The sequence below is a fragment of the Uranotaenia lowii genome, chromosome 2, assembly GCF_029784155.1.
Source record: "Uranotaenia lowii strain MFRU-FL chromosome 2, ASM2978415v1, whole genome shotgun sequence".
NCBI classification, from domain to species: Eukaryota; Metazoa; Arthropoda; class Insecta; order Diptera; family Culicidae; genus Uranotaenia; species Uranotaenia lowii.
In genome coordinates, this window is record NC_073692.1 from 93,873,852 (window position 1) to 93,892,540 (window position 18,689).

The 18,689-nt window shown below is 29.6% G+C and overlaps 1 protein-coding gene across 5 annotated transcripts in view; it reads left to right on the forward strand.

Annotated features, from left to right (window-relative positions):
• LOC129749308 (uncharacterized) overlaps positions 1–18,689 on the forward strand; it is a 113,577-nt gene that overhangs the window by 81,038 nt on the left and 13,850 nt on the right. Inside the window, exon 1 of one of the 5 annotated variants that reach the window (XM_055744248.1) lies at positions 8,182–8,272. The exons of the other annotated variants lie outside the window; for them this stretch is intronic. Within the exon in view, the coding sequence (XP_055600223.1) occupies positions 8,218–8,272 (55 nt within the window). The 5' untranslated portion in view covers positions 8,182–8,217. Of the gene's footprint in view, positions 1–8,181; positions 8,273–18,689 lie in introns of those variants that run through there. 5 annotated transcript variants of the gene reach the window in all.

Below are 18,689 nucleotides of genomic sequence, written 5' to 3' on the forward strand. Positions count from 1 at the left end.
CATGCATTCGAAAGCTAGTCGCAAAACAAACTGTTGCATTTTTATTTTTTTCGAATACACTCCTTAATAGAAAATTGAAGATTTATCTTTAAATATAGCTTTATAGTTTTCAGCTATTAAGTTTTCTACGTTTAAAAGATAATACGTCCAGCTTTATAAGGAGAAATTTGGTAACTTTTTAACAATCTTTAATTCTTCAATTTGGAATATAATCACATTGCTAACTTACTTCGAGATACCTCATTTTTTCGATTGACGCGTGTTGATTTACTGAGAATCATTACTCAAATGTGATACTTTTTATACAGAAACATCATTTTACATAATTGTTAACAACACTTTTGTTAGCTCAAAGACACAAAATTTGTAGAATTTGATCCAGTGGTTTTTGAGCGATAAAAAACGCCAAATAAGGGTATTTGCAGGCTTAGATTTCTATGCGATCCTTAATGTGTTAAATGTCTAAAGTAAGGTTGCCAGATTGCCCGGTTTTATCCGAGTTTGCCCGGATATTTGACACAAAATTACGGAATAGTCCGGCCCGGCCCGGCCCGTTTATTCGGAATTCATTGAAAAAAGCCAGCATTTGCCGGGATTTTTCCACTTTATTTCGCAAACCAAACAAAAGCACAAATATTGTGTTTCAAAAACTTTTTACTTATGCCTCCAAAACGATTTTTTTAAGCAGGTTTTGCAAAAATACTCATGAAACGTTTTTCGGAAGCCTAAAATACGATTTAAAATCTGTCTATAAATTTTGATGAAATTTTTTTTTTCAATTTTTTAATCTTGTTTTTTGTTGAGTAATTTCTGAATTTTGACAGAACTTGCCCGGATATTACCCGGATTTTTGAGCGTCAGTTTGGAAATGAAATGCCCGGGCCTACAATTTGGAAGCACTTTGAACAAAATGATCGACTTTGCGTGAAAGATTTTTGAAAGAAGGTATATTTGAATAAAGTAAAAACGAGAACCATTTTGGGTATTTTTGTGACGTCATAAAAACTATTGTATCGAAATTTTAAAGAAAAACACGTTTTAGAACAAAAATGTATTTCAATTTCATTTTTATTGTGCTGTAAGGCCTCTATTAACTATGTTATGAAGCTTTTGATCCTTTGAAGATTGCATGATGTATTATTTCTTATTTTTATTAACGAATGCAATGTAAACTTGAAGCTAAAACGTAAGAAATGAAGCGAAACTCCGCTTTAAAATGATCTAGCTGCTGGTTATTGAGTGTTCAATTGATTGTCATGATTTTTATCCAATCGGTTTACCAAATACAATTCTAAGGCAGAACAATTAACAGCAATAAAAAATTGTTAGCTAGGTTTACTTAAATGCCAATTTAACATTGTGGAGCGAAATCTGCACTGACTTGAACATTTTTATGGAAGACTTTGCACTTATTTTAAAGTAATGCAAATTTGAGTTGGGAATATTCACCATTTTTTCGAATTTTGGTGGTGAATAACTTGAAAATTCAATTTTTCATACTAATCTTGAAGAGCAAGAAACCTTCTAGAATAACATTTTTTCAAAGTAGAAAATTCCCAGCAGATTCTTTGAATCATTAAAAAAAACAAATTTCCTAGTAAATTAACAGATTTTTCGTGATTGTAACGTCGCAGTCTGTACCAATACTAATACCAATATAAAATTTCAGCTAAATTGAACTTGATTAATAGGTGCCTCAAAGCGCTCAAAGTTTTGGTTTTTCATCCAAAAAAATTATCAAAGAGAAGACCAGCGGAAATTGAAAAAATCAAAATTTTAATTTTGATACCAAATGACTTAAACCTGCATAAAATGTCGAAATCTTTCGTTATAATTGATATTTAAACTTTGATAGCAAATGACTTAGAAATGCATGAACCGTCGAGATCTGGTTCTAAGAAACAAGATTTTGGGACTTAGTTGGTTTTTCGGAAAAAAAAAATCCAAGAAGTCGATTTTTGAAAAAAAAAAATTAGAAATAACATTTGGTCAAAGATAGTCAAAATTAACACATTGCAGACTATCAACAAGATATCTCGATATTTCGCTTAATGCATGTGCGCTGACAACTCAATGAGGTACAAATAAATTTATGTAAAAATTCGATTTTCCCGATTTTTGTTTTGGCCCCTTACGTGATTTTTTAAATTTTGAAATCAATTTTGGACAAACAATTTTTATTCGAGATAACATCAAACTTCGACGTTTTAAAGTCATTTGGCATCAATATATCGATGAAATGCGAAAAAGAATCACACATTCAATTGCGGTTAACTCATTTCAGTCAACTCGTACTCGTCACAATCTTTTTCAAACTCGTTTGTCACTCTTTTGAACTTAAATTCCTGAAATACTGAGCTGTCTGGCTTACTGAAAACATATTTTAGAACACAAAAAAGTGAAAGTTATTTTTCTGTTTATACTGTAGCCATTTTGGATTTGTTAAAAAAGGCATATTCACTTAGATTTTCCAAGTGTACATAAATCTGTTCGAAAAAATGATCAGATACTCATATATACAATGAGTTTATACGAAAAAATACAAACATAAATATTGGATCTACAAGGAAAGGTCCAAAGTATCGTCATTTTAATTGTTTTTTAGTAAGAATATCTTTGAAAATTTATATAATTTTCCACCCCTAAATCTTGACGCATTTCCGAATACAAGCTTTGAAAGCTGAAATGTAGAATAATTTATTTGAAAAAAAAAACAAAAAATAATTGCATCTGATATTTTCAAGCTATGATAGTTAAATTTATTTTAACCCTTCATTTCATGATTTTTTATTTTTCCTTAAAAATCATTTTAAACAATTGGAAATGATGTGTACATCAAGAGAAAAAAATTAAAATAAAATGCGATTCTTCACTTTTTTCATACATTTATTGTTGCAAATTTGTTACTTTATGAAACGAAGGGATAAACAATATTATGACGGAGATTGGGCTTAAATGGGTGATCAGTAGACCGCTGCAAACTTTCTATGGAAATTTCACTTTATAAATTTTAACATCTCCCATAACTTTATGGGTAGTACTGCCAGAAAAAGCAACAAAAATTTTGGAAGTAAATCTTTCAGTTCTGAATTAGCGCAACGAGTTTTAATTTCAAATGGAAAGTTGTATGGGGAAACAAGACTTTTGATTTAAAAAATCACCAGAGATGTACTGAAAGTTGAAAAAAATATAACTTTGGATTTTAAATATTCCCTAATTCTTGCAGTACATTTCATGTGAAAAAACCGCCTGCCAACGCCTGCCATTTTGAAAGACTTTTCAATGGATTCAGATTTTTTATTTAATAATGGTTATAACTTTCTTCATGAAAAATTTAGATTTTTCTCACGTAAGTAAAAATTTAAGTTTTAGAATCAGCTAAACCAAGAATTGAAGACAAACTTCATTTTCAGCTTATTAGAATTTTCTGGACGATTTGATATGCAATTTACTAATATGCATCAAATTTCCATACAAAATTGAAACGCGTTGCGCTAACTCCCGAATCAACCAAATCATCTCAACTTTTACTCTGATAGTAGATGACCTTAAAATGCATAGATTGTAGTTGTAGTCATTAGACTCATTAGTCAATAGTCATTAGTCAATTGACTAACAAAACATTCTAATTTAATGTTGCCAGAATTTTTTCACCACCTATCCGGCAAAGTTGCCGAAATCACAAAAAATCTGTTATTTACAGCAAAATTCAGATTTTATACTTTGAATTGAAAATTATGAAAACATTGGTCATTTTAATTTATTTTACCCAATTTAAATGTAAAAAAATACCCAATTTATCATGGATTTGCTTTTAAACTGAAGAAAATTTCATAACAAAAACCATCACAGAGTTTTGGGGTAAAATCACAGAAAATCAGAATTTTTTTTCTAAAAAACACAGATGTTTTTTCGAAATTCTTGCTATCCGGGCCGGACAATTCCGGGCAATTTAAAATGAAAACTTAGAAAAATCCGGGCATTTGATTTGAAAATTGACGACCAAAAATCCATGCAATATTCGGGCTATCTTTGTCAAGAGTCAAAACCCAAAATTTACTCAACAAAAATCAAGAAAAAACTTAAAAAAAAAATTTCCTACAAATCCATCGGCTTTTTACAACAAAATTTGTTTTTTGCCAAATAAAATGTATGAATCCGGGAAAGATACGGGCATTTTTCAATAAAATTTTGTTTTAAATCTCGGATAAAACTGAGCAATCAGGCAACCTTATTTTAATTATATCAGAGCTAATTTTTATACCGCCTTCGTTTTACTTAAGCCTAAATTAGGAGGCATTCACATGGAAGATCATTTTATGTTTTAAAAAGATTTTCAACCCTTACTTCTGTTTATGATTTTAAATAAAATGGAATTTTTGGTTGCTCGGAAATTCTCTAATTTACGATAACACTTCTCAATGCTATTCATAAATCGGTAAAGGATTATAAGCTAAGTGATGAAGTACGTTCAAAGCCCTACATTTTGATAGTACACACTTGTCAGAACATCCATCGGTTCCAGAATAAGCGATGGTATTTCTCAGTATAAAAATGTTTACTTACTAGAAACTTTGTGTATATTTTTAAAACACTTTCTATTTCACTACTTTCAGTATTCCTGATTTTTATTCCCAATCTTCCATTTAAATTAACTTGTTCAAGATGTTCTTACGCGTTCACATATATGTCAGTTTAGTCTGGCCAATAAAATACAATTGAATAGATGTATACCAGATTGACAATGTATGTATGGAAAAAAAAGGTTCGTATCGCATTTTGATAACCGATTATATACATTTCGTAGATTGGCCCTAAAAAATTACCTGTGCAATATTTAAGCGCAATGCGACTTTATTGAGGAGTGCCTCAAAACACTCAAAGTTTCGTTTTTTTGACTCTCGAAAATTACCTTAGGAGGAACTTAAAGAAATAGGAAAAATCGAAATTTCAATTTGATGCCAAATGCCATGAAATGCATGAAACGTCCAGACCTCGTGTCGCCTTGAAAAAAAATTGCCCGAAAACCAACTTTCTGAAACTTACCGTTTTTTCGGTTGGTAATTTTTGAAATCCTATAGTCGATTTTTGACTATAAGTGATCTGTTTTTGAAATTCGAGATGACCCATTTGGCTGATATCTTCCTTAAACGGCAGTAAACAAAAAAAATAAGAACCATGTTTCGGAAAACATTACATTGTGGTGTAAAATTTCAGTTTCATAAAAAATGCTGTCTAAGTCAATTAACTTTTTGGAAAGATAAATTGTAATATGAGCAAAAAAGCATATCTTTAGCATACACAAGTCGTTTTAAGTTTTTAAATTTGAGGGGATTTTTCCTTATCTGACGAGTTTGCGCCGGGGGTCTTCAGATCTTCCCCTAAATTGGAAGTTTGATTCATTTTTACAACTTTAAACACATGTTTTTTCAGATTTCATAGATTTTTATTTTTCGATTTAGATTCGGTAAGATTATTTTTAAATAAAGTTAAGCCATATTTCAAAACTACAAAACTCTGCTACTTTTCAACGAAAAACATAAAATTGCACATCAAAACGTATGGAAATGTTGATAGCTTTCTGAATAAAATATTTGAAAAATTTTCTGCTATGGCCTTTAAAATGAAAAGTTGTAAATAAGCTTAAAATAGTGTCTAAAAGTACCCTCTACATCACCGAATATTCTGCAAAATATACCATTTTCTAGCCGAATTTATGAAGCAACTTTTATTTGAAGACACCAAAGTGAGGCAACAACTTCTTTAACAGTTTTGAAATAAATAATGACAACAAAAAGCTTTTTTTGCATCGAAAACAACAAATTCTTTTAAAAACGTAGGAACAAAAGTACTTATCTAAACAGGTTAAAGCACTATTTTTTAGTGCTTCGTCAAGTGTTTTCAGCAAAACTGAATTCCAGTTGCAACCAATTATTTAAGAATCGTATTGTTAATGTAATATTACCTTTAATGGGAATGCGACAGTACTTTTGACACCGATTATAACTGATTTACAATTTTTCATTTAAAGGTCATTACTTAATCTCATTTATAAAAATGCAGGCGTTTTCTTTGTAAGACCATTACGTATAAACGGACGGTCGGAATGAAGGGAAATTTGGTATCCGAGAGATTTTCGGGTCAGAGATAGTTTGAATAGGAATAGTTTCACGAATCCTATTTTTTATGGAAAGGGGTTCCCCTTACAAAATCAACTTCAAATGGGACACAAAAATCGATTCGCGAGCACGATGAAGTTAAGGTAGATGAAATAAAACATTTATTACGATTCATTTATGTAAAGGTAAAACGAAGTTTACCGGGTCAGCTAATTTTTTATAAATATTTTAATAGGGAAGCTGATAAAATTGCAATGCGTTTTCAGGTTCTATTTTTTTTTTGTATTTCAGTAAAAAATAAAAAAAGTCATGTAGTTTTGAAATATGGTTTTATTTTATTGACAAACAAATTTTACCAGATCTTACTTGAAAAATATTTTTTTTAAATCTTAAAAAATTCATGTGTTTTAAAGTCGTAAAAATGAACAATTTTTGGAAAGATCTGAAGACCCCCGGCGCAAGTTGTCTGATAATAAAAAAAATCTCCAGTAGTGTTATGAGCTGAGACGCCAGTTACCAAAATTTTTCAAATTAAGGTACCAAAATAAAAGCCACTTCAGATAATTTTCAAATCATCAGATAAGCAGCTTTAACTAGAATGTATCTCACTCTATGTGCAGAAGGTCTAAATTGGTTTGAAATTTGGCTTAAATTTTTTATGTTAAAATTTAAAATAATTTTAAACTACAGTGAAGAACTAATTTTTTTCTGTATCATGAGTTCAATGTCATGTAATTAGACTGGAATGACGAAGGTTAAATTATCTTTACTTTTTGAAATCATTTGCTTTTCCCTAGTTCTAACTTCTGTTTGACTTCTACTTCAAATGTTATGATCGCTTCGCACACCTTCCGAAAGATTAAAAGCTATTTTGATCGACGATCCGTCAAGTTTATTTATTTTCGCTAAGCCTATGAGAACCAATAAGTCAACGGCAAACCGGTCCAAATGCGGTAGACGCCATCCAACATTTTTTGGAACCGCCTGGTGGCCTATAAAAATATACGCAACCGGTAATTTGCAGACTTCTGGCCGGATTTTTTTTTTACACTTTTCTCATAGGAACTGATTTAAGACCATATTTGAATTTGCAGCTCACTAACCGGTCCGGACCATTTGTCAAACTGTGTCCCAAATCGAAACGTAAATCAGCTCGAGAAAAAAAAACCCGTTGATAGGCGGTGCTGCTGACTCAAACTTTTCGGAAAGATTGCCCCAAAGCTGTAACTAATAAAGTGGTGATGGAGGCTTCCTCGTTCAGCGCGATTTGATCTTTGCACTTCCGTGGATATTTTTTATTGTGGAAAATAGATGATTTTAGATAAAGTTTGTTTTCAGATGTAAATTAAGAGGATTGTGAATCTACAGACTTAGGGTGTTCTACTATTAATTAATCGCTGCCAAATTTTTCCGTATCTGTGGAAGGGTTTTTCTTTAACATAAGCAGGGGGTTCTCGATATTGTAAAATGCTAGCGAAGTTCATTTTGGATAATAGGTGTCAATATTGGTATCAGTTTAGAAGAATATTTAACCTTTTCTCTAATTTCTGACGCACTCAATGTTTGATGAGACAGAGTATTTAAATTTCAACATTTAACATAAATAGCATTTGTACTAGCACTTAGGGTACACAGTAAAAAAATATACATCAGTGTTATTCTGAAAAAGATTCACCAACCTTAAACGGGCCAAAACGGAATGTTGTTTTCATCCATTCGAGAGCTATTTTGTTTGCTCAGCGCTCAACAAGCGCATGTTTATCTGTTCTATTCGCGAACTGGCGCTATCTCCGAATAATCGGTAAGCAAAAATTGGCCAATGGACTGACCAGACCATCTACTCTACTCTTCACAGTCTTCTACCTCCAGTCTGTTCAACAACCTACCTAAAAAGTCGTTCAGTGTGAGTTTGAGCGCCCTTACAAACGGGTAGTAGCTCGTATTTTCGTTCATTTTACCGGTTTCCTTAGTTCAAATTGGGCATCCGGCTCAATCGGTAGAAGTCCTTGACTGTCATCGGATTGTATTGTGAATAGAACTGTCAAAACAAACGGAAAAAATAAAAGGTTCAAAAGTGTCAAAAATAACCCACCAAAACATGGTCCTGGTGAGCACCTCGTCTAGGCGATCCGGCAATTGCTGTTATCAGTTAGGTAATTGTCAACGGGTTTTGATTTGTAATCTTCTACCGAAGACGTCACTGTTGTTGTAGGTTTTATTCTCAAGAAAAATAAAGCAAAGAGAAACAACGGATTCGTCGAGATGGTTCTGTCACATGGTAGCTCAAGTGTTTGCAAACACAGCTCGTTTTGCGTTGTTTATAGTGAACTTAACGTCAATCTTTACTAAAACTATTCATATGAGTAAGTGTATCTGAGATACAATAAAAACCACAAAGATGATGTTATTTTTTCAGCTTTCTGCATTTTTCTTGAAATTCTTTCCAAAGTTGTATTGTTTTGAAAAAGGTGTTTTAAAAATAGCACTGGTATGTAAATACTCATATTCAGTGAATTCAACAATGTAAGAGCTGATATTGGTTTTTTCCAAAGGTTGAGCATCCAATTTAATTTTCTCCAGCATCCATTTCAGTGATCCTCATTCGATTTCCAAGAACAGTTTTAAAATTATTTATTTTAAACAAAAAGATATCGTTCATACTGTTGAATATTACAAAAATATTGAAAGCAAAGCTTAAATTTATGCCTGATCAAAATTTCAGAAATTGTTTTTAACGAAGAAACTTACGGAAATAATCATTTTGTTTTAATTTCTGTTTTAAGCTCAAAAAAAAAAATTTCCCAAATATGGCGAAACTTCGAACTTCGAATATCACAATTTTTCAGTATCTGTTTCAAAACATGAGCATCGAAAATGACAAAAATGACAAAAATGACAAAAATGACAAAAATGACAAAAATGACAAAAATGACAAAAATGACAAAAATGACAAAAATGACAAAAATGACAAAAATGACAAAAATGACAAAAATGACAAAAATGACAAAAATGACAAAAATGACAAAAATGACAAAAATGACAAAAATGACAAAAATGACAAAAATGACAAAAATGACAAAAATGACAAAAATGACAAAAATAACCAAAATGACGAAAATGACAAAAATGACAAAAATGACAAAAATGACAAAAATGACAAAAATGACAAAAATGACAAAAATGACAAAAATGACAAAAATGACAAAAATGACAAAAATGACAAAAATGACAAAAATGACAAAAATGACAAAAATGACAAAAATGACAAAAATGACAAAAATGACAAAAATGACAAAAATGACAAAAATGACAAAAATGACAAAAATGACAAAAATGACGAAAATGACAAAAATGACAAAAATGACAAAAATGACAAAAATGACAAAAATGACAAAAATGACAAAAATGACAAAAATGACAAAAATGACAAAAATGACAAAAATGACAAAAATGACAAAAATGACAAAAATGACAAAAATGACAAAAATGACAAAAATGACAAAAATGACAAAAATGACAAAAAAGGACAAAAATGACAAAAATGACAAAAATGACAAAAATGACAAAAATGACAAAAATGACAAAAATGACAAAAATGACAAAAATGACAAAAATGACAAAAATGACAAAAATGACAAAAATGACAAAAATGACAAAAATGACAAAAATGACAAAAATGACAAAAATGACAAAAATGACAAAAATGACAAAAATGACAAAAATGACAAAAATGACAAAAATGACAAAAATGACAAAAATGACAAAAATAACAAAAATGACAAAAATGACAAAAATGACAAAAATGACAAAAATGACAAAAATGACAAAAATGACAAAAATGACAAAAATGACAAAAATGACAAAAATGACAAAAATGACAAAAATGACAAAAATGACAAAAATGACAAAAATGACAAAAATGACAAAAATGACAAAAATGACAAAAATGACAAAAATGACAAAAATGACAAAAATGACAAAAATGACAAAAATGACAAAAATGACAAAAATGACAAAAATGACAAAAATGACAAAAATGACAAAAATGACAAAAATGACAAAAATGACAAAAATGACAAAAATGACAAAAATGACAAAAATGACAAAAATGACAAAAATGACAAAAATGACAAAAATGACAAAAATGACAAAAATGACAAAAATGACAAAAATGACAAAAATGACAAAAATGACAAAAATGACAAAAATGACAAAAATGACAAAAATGACAAAAATGACAAAAATGACAAAAATGACAAAAATGACAAAAATGACAAAAATGACAAAAATGACAAAAATGACAAAAATGACAAAAATGACAAAAATGACAAAAATGACAAAAATGACAAAAATGACAAAAATGACAAAAATGACAAAAATGACAAAAATGACAAAAATGACAAAAATGACAAAAATGACAAAAATGACAAAAATGACAAAAATGACAAAAATGACAAAAATGACAAAAATGACAAAAATGACAAAAATGACAAAAATGACAAAAATGACAAAAATGACAAAAATGACAAAAATGACAAAAATGACAAAAATGACAAAAATGACGAAAATGACAAAAATGACAAAAATGACAAAAATGACAAAAATGACAAAAATGACAAAAATGACAAAAATGACAAAAATGACAAAAATGACAAAAATGACAAAAATGACAAAAATGACAAAAATGACAAAAATGACAAAAATGACAAAAATGACAAAAATGACAAAAATGACAAAAATGACAAAAATGACAAAAATGACAAAAATGACAAAAATGACAAAAATGACAAAAATGACAAAAATGACAAAAATGACAAAAATGACAAAAATGACAAAAATGACAAAAATGACAAAAATGACAAAAATGACAAAAATGACAAAAATGACAAAAATGACAAAAATGACAAAAATGACAAAAATGACAAAAATGACAAAAATGACAAAAATGACAAAAATGACAAAAATGACAAAAATGACAAAAATGACAAAAATGACAAAAATGACAAAAATGACAAAAATGACAAAAATGACAAAAATGACAAAAATGACAAAAATGACAAAAATGACAAAAATGACAAAAATGACAAAAATGACAAAAATGACAAAAATGACAAAAATGACAAAAATGACAAAAATGACAAAAATGACAAAAATGACAAAAATGACAAAAATGACAAAAATGACAAAAATGACAAAAATGACAAAAATGACAAAAATGACAAAAATGACAAAAATGACAAAAATGACAAAAATGACAAAAATGACAAAAATGACAAAAATCACTAAAATGACAAAAATGACAAAAATGACAAAAATAACAAAAATTACAGCAATGACAAAAATGACAAAAATGACAAAAATGACAAAAATGACAAAAATGACAAAAATGACAAAAATGACAAAAATGACAAAAATGACAAAAATGACAAAAATGACAAAAATGACAAAAATGACAAAAATGACAAAAATGACAAAAATGACAAAAATGACAAAAATGACAAAAATGACAAAAATGACAAAAATGACAAAAATGACAAAAATGACAAAAATGACAAAAATGACAAAAATGACAAAAATGACAAAAATGACAAAAATCATTTGTCATTTTTGTCATTGTTGTAATTTTTGTCATTTCTGTCATTTTTGTCATTTTTGTCATTTTTGTCATTTTTGTCATTTTTGTCATTTTTGTCATTTTTGTCATTTTTGTCATTTTTGTCATTTTTGTCATTTTTGTCATTTTTGTCATTTTTGTCATTTTTGTCATTTTTGTCATTTTTGTCATTTTTGTCATTTTTGTCATTTTTGTCATTTTTGTCATTTTTGTCATTTTTGTCATTTTTGTCATTTTTGTCATTTTTGTCATTTTTGTCATTTTTGTCATTTTTGTCATTTTTGTCATTTTTGTCATTTTTGTCATTTTTGTCATTTTTGTCATTTTTGTCATTTTTGTCATTTTTATTCAGATGTGCTCTACTTTTGGCAAATGTGACGACTTTGCATTTAAAGTAAATTTCATTCATGCTGTTTTTATATTTATCACTCTTTGTGGAGTTCCATAAGAATCTATTCTAACAATGCAAAAGTCCACTTCAAATTGATTTTAAATCGCATTCATACGCATGTTGCGTACACAATCATTTTTCGCTATCTCTAAACGTGACGTCCGCGCCAATCAATTGAACTACTCTACTGGCTTCCTATGGAGTTATCAGCGTTGAATCAAACACTCGACTGCCTTATATTTAATCAATCGAAACGATATGGGGTTGCTTTCACACCAAACAATGAGCGAACGTGATTTAGCAATAAAAAATGGCGTACAAAAACCAACCCAGCTTTAAGCCAAACCACGAGTGATTGACTATTATCAACATATGTATATGGGCAGAAATAGGTGATAAGAAATCAATTAGCCAATCTGAAGACAAACAGCTGATCGGTGGAATCGGTAGGCTTAAACTGACTTGAGCTGCTTTTTCTGAATCGACCGAACAGCGCAGGTGTAAGCCGGAAAAATTGGCACAAACAATTTAATATGGGTAAAAAAACCACCTTGTAACAATTTTTCGCGACAATCGTTTACTTTTGATGATTTTAAATTATGGTAATACCCATCTCTAGAATATTCATCCGGCGCTCCCCCTAATGACTGTCAATGATTATTTACCTGTTTGGAATGGAATTTCTGCCCACTGGATTTCACAATGTTGATGCAATACGTTCCGGCGTTTTTGTCACCGAGCGGGAGCAACGATCGTTGAATTGATGTGTCTTCTCTCGGAACGGCGGGAGCCCAATTACCATAAAGGCTAGGGTTATGTAATCTGTAAATATACAATACAAGTGAAAAAAAAACATTTCAATTTATTTGCAAAAAAATAAAATAAAATCACATGTCTACCCTTAGTTTAAACTAAGCTCATGAAAACTGGAATGATAAGTATCGGTCACAGGTTTAAAGACCAACGATGAGTCATATTTTTTTTAATGTTAAGCTCGAGTTTCGTGGCCCAAACGGCGAACTCGTTTTCATCTCAGAGAGCTGCTTTACATTTTGGAACGGAAACAACAAACCTTACATGAACTTTGAAAAAAAAAGTTGTTCTAAACTGGAGCAGATTTTGTTTCCGGTGTGAAACATTGTTAGATCTAGTCGAACGAACATATTCAATTAAACATTATAATAACAGTTCTGTAAAGGAAAACTTCTTTTCTAAATCTTAATCAAGATCAAATCCTAAGTATCATATTTTCCCGACACTTCTTCCCAAAGAAGAATGAGTCATTGCTTCAATGTGTACAGCAAAAGCAAACGAAATGGTTCAAGCATCAGCTCAAGCTGTGAAAAGAAAGGGGTGTAATAATTCTTATTGCTGGTAATTAAATTGTAAAATGATATCGTTACTTGGCCCAGTTACTTAAGATAGCCGAAGCACAACTTTGTTGGTGGTCATCAAATCATGAAAAAATCAATTTCATATAAATTCACAAATCTTTCAAAAAACCTTCAGAGTTTAAAATAAAAAAAATTGCAGATATTTTGAAAGAAATGCAATGGTGAACTCTTAGGCAACAAACAAAAAGAAGCCCAGTAATTTCTGTTTATCCAGAGTTAGGTCAATTGTTCCAAAAATTCGATTTTTTTTTAATGAAGGGTATATTTAAATTATTATTTTTAACGCATAAGTTGTTTCGTTTTATTTGAGTTGTGAAATAAAACAGTTTGTTAAAAACTGTATGGTTTTCTCAAAAAACTCAACTTCAACGTAAAAAAAAACGATAAATATTATATCTGAAGAAAAATTTCCAAAAAAGAAGGATTTTGTTATCAATTAAACATTGAAATGACAAAGCGAGATGAATCAATTCGGATTTGAAAGGACTGACGCCCAAACGTATACAAAATTCAGAATTATAAAATATACTAATTTCGTGCTCTCAAAGCTTAATTAAAAACTGAAAATTTAAAACTTCGAAGCTGTAAATAAAGAATATAAATTGCATTCGAAATGTGCGATTACTCACAGAAATTTTTTTACAAATTTGAAATATCGTAAATAGCAAGAGTTCAATCAAATTCAAAACCCCGAGAGCCAAAACACATTTATTTGAAGTTTGAATTATACAAATTGAAAAGCCTCTTTGAAATCAAAGAAATTGAAAATAATATAACTTCTTGCGAAATGTGAACGTTATGTTGAAGAGTGCACTTAGGAGTTCTTCTGTTGAGTAAACTACTTATAAATTTTAACAAAACATAATTTCTCCATTTTTTATTTTTCAACCTGGTTTTGAATTTGAATGAAAATTGCGTTTTGGAATTAAACCTATTTCTGATACTTGAAGTTCGATGAAAACTCTTTGAAGAAGACAGATCGAGTAAGCTTTCGAATACATAACTTGCGCTTCGGGATTAATCAAACAGGAAAAAACTAAAAATGTTAATAAGAATACAAATCCAATCTCATGAAATTAATGGTTGAAATAATAATTTAAAAAACCATTATCAACAAATAACGTTTCGAAAAGCAAAAAAAAAAGAATGGAAACGTTGAAGTTCATGAATGCCATTTTATTGTAAAGCTATAATATTTCAGTATATTGAACAATTACATCGAAATCGAGGTACATCAATAAATTTTACTGCAAAAATATAAAAACCGTAAGTTTTTAATCTAGATAACATTACATAAAATTTATGTTTCAGTTAAAAAATGATTAACATTTAGATCGATTAACCTTTAATTTTGCATTTCAATTTCAACATAGAAAGTTTTTGTTAAAAATTCAGTTTTCACAACTTAAATGTATTTACCAACGCAAGATTAAAAATACAGATGTAAAATTTATAATAAACTTTTTTAAGTATATTCGTTCATCTCCAGAATATTTTTTTTCATAAACAACTCATAGTATGGAAAATCTAAAGCTGTGAATTTGAATCTTGAATTCGGTTGTGAACTATGTTTAAAAAAATTCTAAATTTTGTCTATCTAAATAGTGAATTTTGTTATGTTTTTCATGTTTATTACATTTGTTTTAAATTTTCATATATTATTGACAATTGTTGTCACTGTTACTGGATTTTTTTTAATTTTTGAAGGTTAAAAATGTTACAAAGAGTGTTTTTTTAAAAGTCATTTGATTTAAGAATTTAATTTCCCAATTTCTCGTTTCATATAAGTCAAAGGAGGGCCAACATTTTCAACAGGCAGGCCAATTTTTTTTAAGATAAAATTTGCTGGCAGATGGCACAACCAAATTTTCATAAGACCCACTGACCGGGGCCTAGAGGATAGCGTCTTCTTAGCCAGATCCTTGTGAGGGTGTTCGTTTTCTTAAGTATTCTGAACAAAACAAAAAAATAACCGATTTGAAAATAGTTTTAAATTTTTGAACACGCATGGATTGTCTCAAGGTTAGATTATTTGCATGAAGAGTGTGGATGATATAACTCACGTGCTCACAGACAACATAATTTTTACTTTATTGTTGCGATGACGGTTGAATTGAGATTTTTATCTCAGCACATATCCGAGATTTTAAGGGTTCCTCACGATACCCCACCATCCCCTAACTTAGATAGCTGGTTTATTTATTTGAAGTACAGAGCAAATTTATAGTACAAAATTCAACAAATGTATTTTGATAAGTTTGGAAAAAGGACTCGAGTCCAACTTGAATTATGAAAATTGGTCCACTCCACTCTGAGATTATCGGATTTGAACTCTAGCGTGCAGTTTTTGAAAAATGTTCCAAATATAAGCTAAGTTTAAGCCATATCAAGTAAACATATACCTAAATTTTGCTAAAACCTTCAGATAAAGGTTTCGCTTACTATCTTTTAAATGGGATAAAAAAAAAATGCCAAATTTCATAAGACGCGTGAGATATGCCTGATTTTCATATTTTGAAGAAGTAATCCCGAACTTATGGTCGGTATTGTAAATTATTAGAGAAGACTTCGCCATTTTTAAACAAATTGCGTTTGGTTTAATTTGTTGAACTTTTTTAGAAGTTCTAATGTTTTTGAACTTCTGTTTTGTATTGTATTACCAATGTCTGACAACACATACATACATACCCCGTTCAATTTTGGCAGCACGCCCGTACATTTTCCGTTTCCAAAATCGAACGGTTTTATGTCAATTTTGTTATTTTTTATTTTAATTTTTTATTTTTATGTTTAATTTTTATTTTTTATTTTTATGTTTTATTTTTTTTTATTTTTATGTTTTATTTTTATTTTTTATTTTTATTTTTTATTTTTGTTTTCTATTGATGAAATCCACGATTGGCAGTTAGCGTATTGACAATCACTAGTGTAGAGTGTTGCTATGTAGAAACCTTATTAAGACAGCAACTAAACGATAACTCTAATCCACCTTAGAAAGCTTCGTTGAATATATCATTTCAACATTAATTATTCAGAATAAAGGTTAAACATATCATTATCAATTGAATTATTAGATTGGCCCAATTATATCCGCTTAAGCAGCGACGAAACATTTACCGATTTCCAATGTTCAAAACGATTTTTTTCAAATTCGTTCAAACAGATTTTTTCCAAAATACATCCAAAACTATCTTTTTAATTACTTTTTATTTTGAACCGATTACTATTTAGCTGGCATTTTCAACTGTCTTGAGATTGAATATTTAAAACGTTTAAAAGATCATATCTTGAAGTTGTCTGCTTAACTTAGGAACCAAGATATGTGTGCGTTCGTGATTTGTGATGACATAATTCAATATAAAAAAATTCAAAGTATAAAAATACTAAATGATACTTAAAGTGTTAAAAGTGAATAATCACTGTACGGCCGCAGTGAACTGTCCCCCCAAAGAAAATAAGATGTTTTGATATTGCTGATCGAACTTTGACTGAACCCTATTAATGCTAGGTGAGAAAATTAATAATAAATCTTTATATTTCTTATAAAAAATATGATTACAAAAAAAAAAATCCTACAAATCACAATTAATTTTTAAGAACGCAAATGAACTAACATTTGTTAACAACACAGTTAAGCAGCAAAAAACTAAATAAAAAAATTGATAATTTGATTGTAAAAAAAAATTATATTACACAGAAAAAAGCTTAACATGGATCTTAAAATAGGTTAGTAATCGAAACTCTATATTTTCTGGTGTTTTAGCATTCTTTACAAATTGAAAGAAGAAAAAGATTTTTTATTTAAAGAAGAGTTTAATAACGCCTGGTAATCTGTCTTCTGAAAATATCTTAGCTTAACAACTGTAATTTCCTTTTAATTGTTATAATCGCTATTTTTTTTCATTAAAATTATAAAATAACAATTTTTCCAACATTCTATCAATACGCTTTGAAAAAAAATTCTGTTTTCATACCGACATTATAAGAATTATTATACCGAAAACCAGCTTTTAAATACCGATTTTTTATTGTGGCGTCATGGTTTTAAGCAAAAAAAAAAAAGAATTGTTGATCAGCATGCATGTTGCAAAAATCAAACGTGGTTTGTTTTAAATTTGCAGTAATATTTGAAGAAAATTTTGTTGATTTCAATCGAAGCTATCAAAATAAGCAGATAAAATCACTAAATGTCCTAAAAAAAAACATTTCGTTCTGATGGAAACAGTGTCCGAAATTGAAACGTATATCGCTAATTTATCTGCTCCGTTGTAGTAAGAAATTCCACCAAAGGAATCCAACAAGGAAGAATGCTGATTAAAGCTTTTTTTCTAGTATCCTGCCGTTAATCGCTTAAGGCTTATAAATTCGCTTCTTTTTTGTTGACAAATCTATTTTCTTACGAAATTTCTGGTGATGAAACGGAGAAACATACTACACTGAGTGGATAAAATTATTTATGCAAGAAATCTGATGAATGTTGTTTTCCACTAATTGAAGGAGTTTATTTATCTGTAAGTTTTACAAAATTGAAGTTGGAAAATATATATATTCTAACAAAAATGCTATGGACTATTGAGCAATTAGCATTTTAACGCCGGCCTAAAGGTATTGCTTCGTACAAAAATTTACCTAAATAATTTCTAAAATATGATCCATGCGACCTTTCATAGATCCCAAAATTTGGAATTAGAGCCTAGCGCTCACCTAGAAGCTTTCAACGCTCCCAGAAATGTCCAAACCATATTCAAAACCGGTGGTAAGAAGTCATCATATAACAAAAATTTATCGCAAAATGTATGATTCGAAAAAATTCAGGTAACCATAAGCTCTAAAAGCTTGCGTTTTTAAAGCTTTATACCAGCTTTCAAGTGCTAAATTATACTATATCAGTACATCAAGTGCAATTTCGCATTCTAAGAGCCCGTTGAGTGCTTTTCTGCATCATATTAGTATTATACCACTCTTTTAAAATGCAACTAGTAGTTTATCGGCTTTGCACAGTGCTTTTGAAGTGCAACATAGCTTGAAATCAGAATTACAAATACTATATTTTCGAAGCATTAAATTGACAACACACAAGCTTGTTTGAATGCTTTTTAGTACTATGTTTAGAACTTCAGTGACATAAGGCCACAAATTTAGGGCATCAGTTGCTAGAAATTTGATTCCAA